Source organism: Cebus imitator, unplaced genomic scaffold (genome assembly GCF_001604975.1).
Source record: "Cebus imitator isolate Cc_AM_T3 unplaced genomic scaffold, Cebus_imitator-1.0 Scaffold203, whole genome shotgun sequence".
NCBI lineage: Eukaryota > Metazoa > Chordata > Mammalia > Primates > Cebidae > Cebus > Cebus imitator.
The window spans coordinates 100,562-106,876 of record NW_016107518.1 but is presented as its reverse complement, the minus strand read 5'-3'; the positions used below and the strand labels follow the sequence as shown (position 1 = coordinate 106,876).

General features: G+C 43.5%; 1 protein-coding gene and 1 pseudogene across 4 annotated transcripts in view; one reads left to right on the top strand and one right to left on the bottom strand.

Annotated features, from left to right (window-relative positions):
- The window catches only part of SIN3A (SIN3 transcription regulator family member A), an 87,910-nt gene that overhangs the window by 67,691 nt on the left and 13,904 nt on the right, over positions 1-6,315 (top strand). For all 4 annotated transcript variants that reach the window (XM_017547946.2, XM_017547944.2, XM_017547947.2 and 1 more), the window contains exon 16: positions 862-1,031. In XM_017547946.2, the coding sequence (XP_017403435.1) occupies positions 862-1,031 (170 nt within the window). The remainder of the gene's footprint in view (positions 1-861; positions 1,032-6,315) is intronic.
- LOC108317546 lies at positions 1,367-3,142 on the bottom strand (annotated as a pseudogene).

The window sequence follows — 6,315 nt, the reverse complement described above, 5'->3', positions numbered from 1 at the left end:
AAAAAAAAAAAAAACTCCATCTAAAAAAAAAAAGAAATAAAACCAGTACTCCGATAATCAATCCGTTTGCCACTTTCTTGATTTCTGACACTCTAGCAATTAGATTTGTCTATTTTTGAACTTTATATAAATGAGTCATTAGTAAGCTAACAGTAGAACTCTTTAGCATTCCTTGTGCCCTCTGCTAGTTGCCGAATGTCTATAACAACTGATAAGATTTATTCTAGGTAGTGGTTGAAATGATTCATGTGCAGCAAGTAGAGATGATTTAATACAATTTGTGAAATACAGTGTTGCGAATCCATTTTTAAACAAAAGGACTTTGACAAATGCAGATGACTTCATTATTCATAAAGGATTTAATCTGCACTCCTATTTTTCCGTTCCCAAGAGGTTTCCCAGTACTGGAGTATGGCTGTGTCTGCCTTTTCTCATCCGTACTTTATGCTTCATTGAAATAGCTTTATGAGCAAGTGACCCATGGGAGGAATTCTCTTGTGCAGTCTGGGAGAGCAGGTTTGTCTCAGCAGGGGAGCCAACAACTCTTTGAAGGACTGGCTTCCCTAAGATATTTTCATCTCCTAAAATAGCCCGGCAGTACCATAAAGAAGTTTCTAGCATGGTCAGTCAGAATATTAGAAGCCACTGTTAAAGTTGCAGAGTCACTGTCTGATAGTGCTGGTGACTGTAGTCACCTGTCAGAATTCATGTCCGTTTACGTTGGAATGAGTTAGTACATTTTAAATACCTAGCGTTCATACTTTCAAATACCATTTAGGCCAGCTGTGGGATTTGCCCTGGACTCGATCCCTAGTCTTTTCTTAGCAGGGTAATCCCTCACCTATCCCATCTCTCCCACAGTGGATGTTGATGTAGAAGATTATTACCCAGCTTTCCTGGACATGGTGCGGAGCCTGCTGGATGGCAACATAGACTCATCACAGTATGAAGATTCGCTGAGAGAGATGTTCACCATTCATGCCTACATTGCCTTTACAATGGACAAACTGATCCAGAGCATTGTCAGACAGGTGAGGGCGTGGTGAAGGCTAGGGTGAGTGGCGGAAGAAGTTCTTACCTAGAGTTGGGCCAGGCAAAGAAAAAGCAAGGAAAAGGAAACACTTATATAACAGTGTTTATCAGTTGGGCACGGTGGCTCACGCCTGTAATCCCAGCACTTTGGAAGGCTGAGTTGGGAGGAACACAAGGTCAGGAGTTCAACCTGGCCAATATGATGAAACCCCGTCTCTACTAAAAATACAAAAATTAGCCAGGCATGGTGGTGGGCACTGTAGTCCGAGCTACTCAGGAGGCTGAGGCAGGGGAATCGCTTGAACCCAGGAGGCGGAGGTTGCAGTGAGCTGAGATCGTGCCTCTGCACTCCAGTCTGGGTGACAAAGTGAGACTCTGTCTCCAAAAAAAAAACACACAGAAAACAGTGTTTATGAATGTAGGATTCTGAAGAGAGGAAAGGAGGTGAATGTGATGCCTGATTTCTCATGTTAACAAAGTCGCAGTGTATGAGCCTACCTACCCTGTATCTTTTCTTGCTGGCCACCTGTAGAGTGCAGTGATCCTGACCCCAGCTTCCTGCCCAGCATGTCTATCTCTTCCCTTGTCTGCCATGGGTAGGCACACAGTGTGAGAATTGCCTGTTCCATAGGTGCTGGTGAGTTTTTTTTTTTTTTTTTTCAAATAGAATAGGGTGTCACTATGTTGACCAGGCCAGTCTTGAACTCCTGGTCTCAAGTTGTTCTTCTGTCTTGGCCTCCTAAAGTGCTGGGATTACAGACGTGAGCCACTGCATCCGGTCAAGGTGTTAGTAACTCTTATGTACTTCATGGTTTAATATTTGAAATTCTTTTTATAAGAAGGGGTTCACGTAACATCTTTTAGAATACTCTGCCACCTCACTCATCTGTGGTTCCCTCTGAACCACCATGCCCGGTTTGTGATTGGTTTTGTGTGTCCTTTCTGTGGCACCCTGGGAACTTGTAAATATATTGTTCTTTACAATAAGGATATAAAAAAATAGCTTGTAACAGATAGTCATGTTTCTACTTCTTGGACTTGAGTTCTGAACTCCCAGAGAGATTGTTGGTTAACTGCTTTTTTCTTTTTTTGGAGACCCAGCTTTACTGCTGATTTATTCCAAGTCCCCAACAGGGCTTCATTCTACCTTTTCAACATCCTGTTCTGTGGCTCCCTTGGCTGTGTTTGCCCATATGCTGAGGAGCTGGGCATTGTTGTAGGCCATGCGAAGACTGGCAAATACCTTAAAGTTCTTAGGGATGACTCCGGCTTTCTCCTTCCTGGAGGCATTCTGTGTGGGCATTATTGGTCCTGTCAGCTGGGTGGCTGATGAGAGTTTTTCAGCAGACCTGTCTCCCTTCTTGGGGGCTGAGGGCTTCTTGGGGAATAGGATGAGCTTGGAGTCATACTCCCTCAGTTGCTGAACATTGGCCTACAGGGACGTGGTGGACTTATTCCACCGTCTTGTGGTTGCTGGTCACCCTTAACTCTTCTAAGCTGAAGCCCCTGCCAGCTTGTACTTGGTGTGATACCTCACTGTGGGGCACCTTACCATGGGCCAGATGGGTCCAGATGCGGGCGCAGGGCAATGCAGTGTGCTTTTGCTTGCATCTGCAGATCTTCTGGGCTGGCTGGTTGAGCCACGTGGCCGTGGGCCACTGTGATTCCTTGTGAAAGTAGTGCTTTAGGATCATGCTATTCCAGCTGGGCACTGTGGCTACCTACAGCCGTCTTCCATAGAAGAGCTCAGCAGAAAGGCAGTGAACTACTTCAGTGAAAACTTGTAACAAGCAAATTCTAATTCTAGAGTCCACAGTGCCACTGTAGAAGGAAAGAGCTTGTTGCTTAGTGTTCTCTTGGGCTAAAATATTGAATCCTTTGCAATGTATCCATGCTTTTCCCTTGGTTTTCGAATGGTGCATGCCTCTGCACTCCTCCCGCATTATGTACTCAGGATTGAGGAAGAGCCCTTCATATAACTGAACCTTAACATCTGGGGGAAAGTTGTCAGATCGTTGTTTCCTGTAAGTTGAAGAAGTTATTAGGCCTTCCCATCAGGGTTCTGGTTGGTAACTGGCAGAAATCATTAGATGGATACATAGTCACCCATAGTCATACTGTTTCAAACTGACCTTTGTTAACTTCCCTGAAATGTATGTAAAAGACAGACTCCAGTTACCCTGAGCTTATGTTTCTGATGACATGTTTGTTGCTGCTTCAGCTAGGAACAAAGTGTTTCATACCACCAGCATAACTTAAGAAAAAATCCAATAAAACTAACTTTTAATAATTCTGAGGTTGGTTTTTGAAACAATAGATAAAAATTACTTTAAGCATCTGGTTATGATTTTGAATCAGTAATACATACTGTTTCCAAACCCCTCCCCCCTTTTTTTAATGGAAACAGAGGTTTCATCCAGAAAAACCCCAAACAGTGACTTTTTTTTTTTTTTTTTAAACACAGGGTCTCTGTTGCCCAGGCTGGAGTACAGTGGTATAATCTCAGCTCACTGCAGCCTTGACCTTCCACCTTAGCCTCCCAAGTAGCTGGGGTCAAAGGCACCACCACACCAGCTAATTTATTGTATTTTTTGTAGAGATGGAGTTTTAACCATGTTGCCTAGGCTGGCCTCAAACTTATAGGCTCAAGCGGTTCACCCACTTCAGCCTCCCAAAGCGCTGTGATTATAGGCATGAGCCACTGTGCCCAGCCTACAGTGACTTTTTAAAATATACATTCAAGCTTCTCATCTTAACTCCTTTAATTGGAGGTATCTCTTCTCTCATCCTCCTCATCTTTGGTGTTCCCTCAGAGTTCACTGCTGACTGGATGTATAACATGTGTTTCAAAGTCAAGGGTGGGCATGGTGGCTCATGCCTGTAATTCCAGCCCTTTGGGAGTCCAAGGCGGGCAGATTTCTTTAGTCCAGGAGTTCGAGACCAGCCTGGGCAACATGGCAAAACCCAGTTTGTATTGAAAATACAAAAGTTAGCTGGGCATGGTGACTCATGCCTTTAGTCCAGCTACTCGGGAGGCTGAGGTGGGAGGATCACCTGAGCCAAGGAAGTTGAGACTGCAGTGAGCTGTAATCATGCCACTGCACTCCAGCCATGTCAAGCCAGTACGTTTATCTTACCTATTCTAGGCTGGTTAAGAGGGATTTATATTAAGAATACAGTAGGCAATCTCACAGACATCTAAGTACAGAACTCAAAATATGACCACACCATGGAAGGACTGTGCTGGGAGGTTGTTTTTCTCTCCCGCATGCCATCACTCTGGACTTCGGCTCCATGTTTGTGCTTCACTCTGCAGATGGACGTTGGCATGTGCTCCCGGCTTGTCCAGCCTCTGAGGCTTTGACTTAACCCTGGTAGTACGCCTGGTCCCAGTGTTACTGGACCTTTCCATACAGATGCTCCTCTGCTAAAAATCTATCCAACACTCTGTGTCATTTTCAATTAGGAGGATAGAGAATCTGATCTGCCTAGTAGTGGGGATGGAGTTCCCCAGTTGTCCCTGGATTTGTAGTGCTGCCCTTTCCAAAGATTCGAGGAGGGGCAGGATATCCAAAAAGTGGGTGTGGGTGGGGAATCAGTAATACAGCCTATTTCTACAAGAAAATATAAAGTAGAGGCGGTGGCTCACACTGGTAATCCCAGCACTTTGGGAGGCCAAGGCAGGTGGATCATTTGAGCTCAGGAATTCAAGACCAGACTGGGCAACATGGCAAAACCCTGTGTCTTCTGAAAATACAGTTATTCAGATTTCTTCTGAAATTCCAGCTACTCAGGAGGCTAAGGTGGGAGGATTGCTTGAGCCCAGGAAGTCGAGGCTGCAGTGAGCCGAGATCACAATGCCACTGCACTCCAGCCAGGGTGACAGAGTGAGATCCTGTCTCAAAAAAACATAAAGTGGAAGCATCTACATGTCTGGCTGAAGTATTATTTTAATGGTTGTATCAGAATCCATTATCTGAACTCTTTGTCATTTATCCATCGCAGTTGCTGGAGTACTGCCCTTTCTGCCATACCCAGTCACCCTTCTGACCTTGCTTTGTGTCCAGTTATCTAATACACATACTGGTCATTTAGGACTTAAAGTTAAGCATCAATAGTTATCATGGTTCCTAATACTTCAGAAAGAATGTATTTTTCTAAAAATAGAGTGGTTTGGTGGTTATGATCATTTTAAAGTAAAAGAGATACTAAATTAATCCTTTGCTTTCTTGTATCTATTTTTCATTTCTGTCATTTTGATGGGTATAGTTTCATTTGGGAGGATATTTATTTCAAAATAGAAATAGCATATGACATAATAATGGGAACTCTGAGGTTCAACTTTCTAGTCATTAGATAGCTTACTAAGATTGTCACAAAAGCTACTGATACTCAGTCATGATTGGATTGGATTGACATGAGTTAGCATGATGTACAACTTACGTACTATACTTTCTGTCAGAGAAAAATAGATGCTGTGTTTGGAAAAGTATTGGGCTCGGAGTCAGGAAGCCTGACTGTTAGTCCCAACCCTGCTTCTTCAGCTGAGCACCCCTAGGCAATAATTCAGCAGCTATTTCTCAACTACCTAATGAGTTTCAGGCTTTGTAGTTGAGCTGGGAATATAGACATAGATATTACATTCATCATTCTCTAAGGCTCCCCTCCTCACCCCAGCTCACAGTGAGCTTTGCAGTGCCACTATCTCAGCTCACTGCAACCTCCACCTCCTAGGTTCAAGCGATTCTTCTGCCCTAGTCTCTGGAGTAGCTGGGATTATAGGCACCTGTCACCACACCCAGCTAATTTGTGTATTTTTAGCAGAGATGGGGTTTCGCCATGTTGGCCAGGCTGGTTTCAAACTCCTGACCTCAGGTGATCTGCCCACCTCGGCCTTCCAAAGTGCTGGGATTACAGGTGTGAGCCACCGTGTGCCCAGCCATCTTTCTTTATGCATTGTGTAAATTTGTTTCCTAACAGGCCCCAACTCTCCCTCCAGCCTGCTTCCCAGGGCAGTTGTGAGGATCAAGTGAGAAAGAATATGTATGAAAGCAAACTGTAAATGATTTTAAAATGCAACAAAAATATGACCTGTAGAAAATTATTTAAAGATTCTTAGAATTTCAAATAAATAGTACAATTAACCTGAGCTCTCTGGTTTTTATTTTAAATAGATATGAAAGTTTTACCATGAACCACTATATGGTTGAAAATCTTGGCTTGATTATTTTCCAAGAAAATGATACAGTGGTTTCTGAGATTAATTTTTTCTTTTTTTTTTTT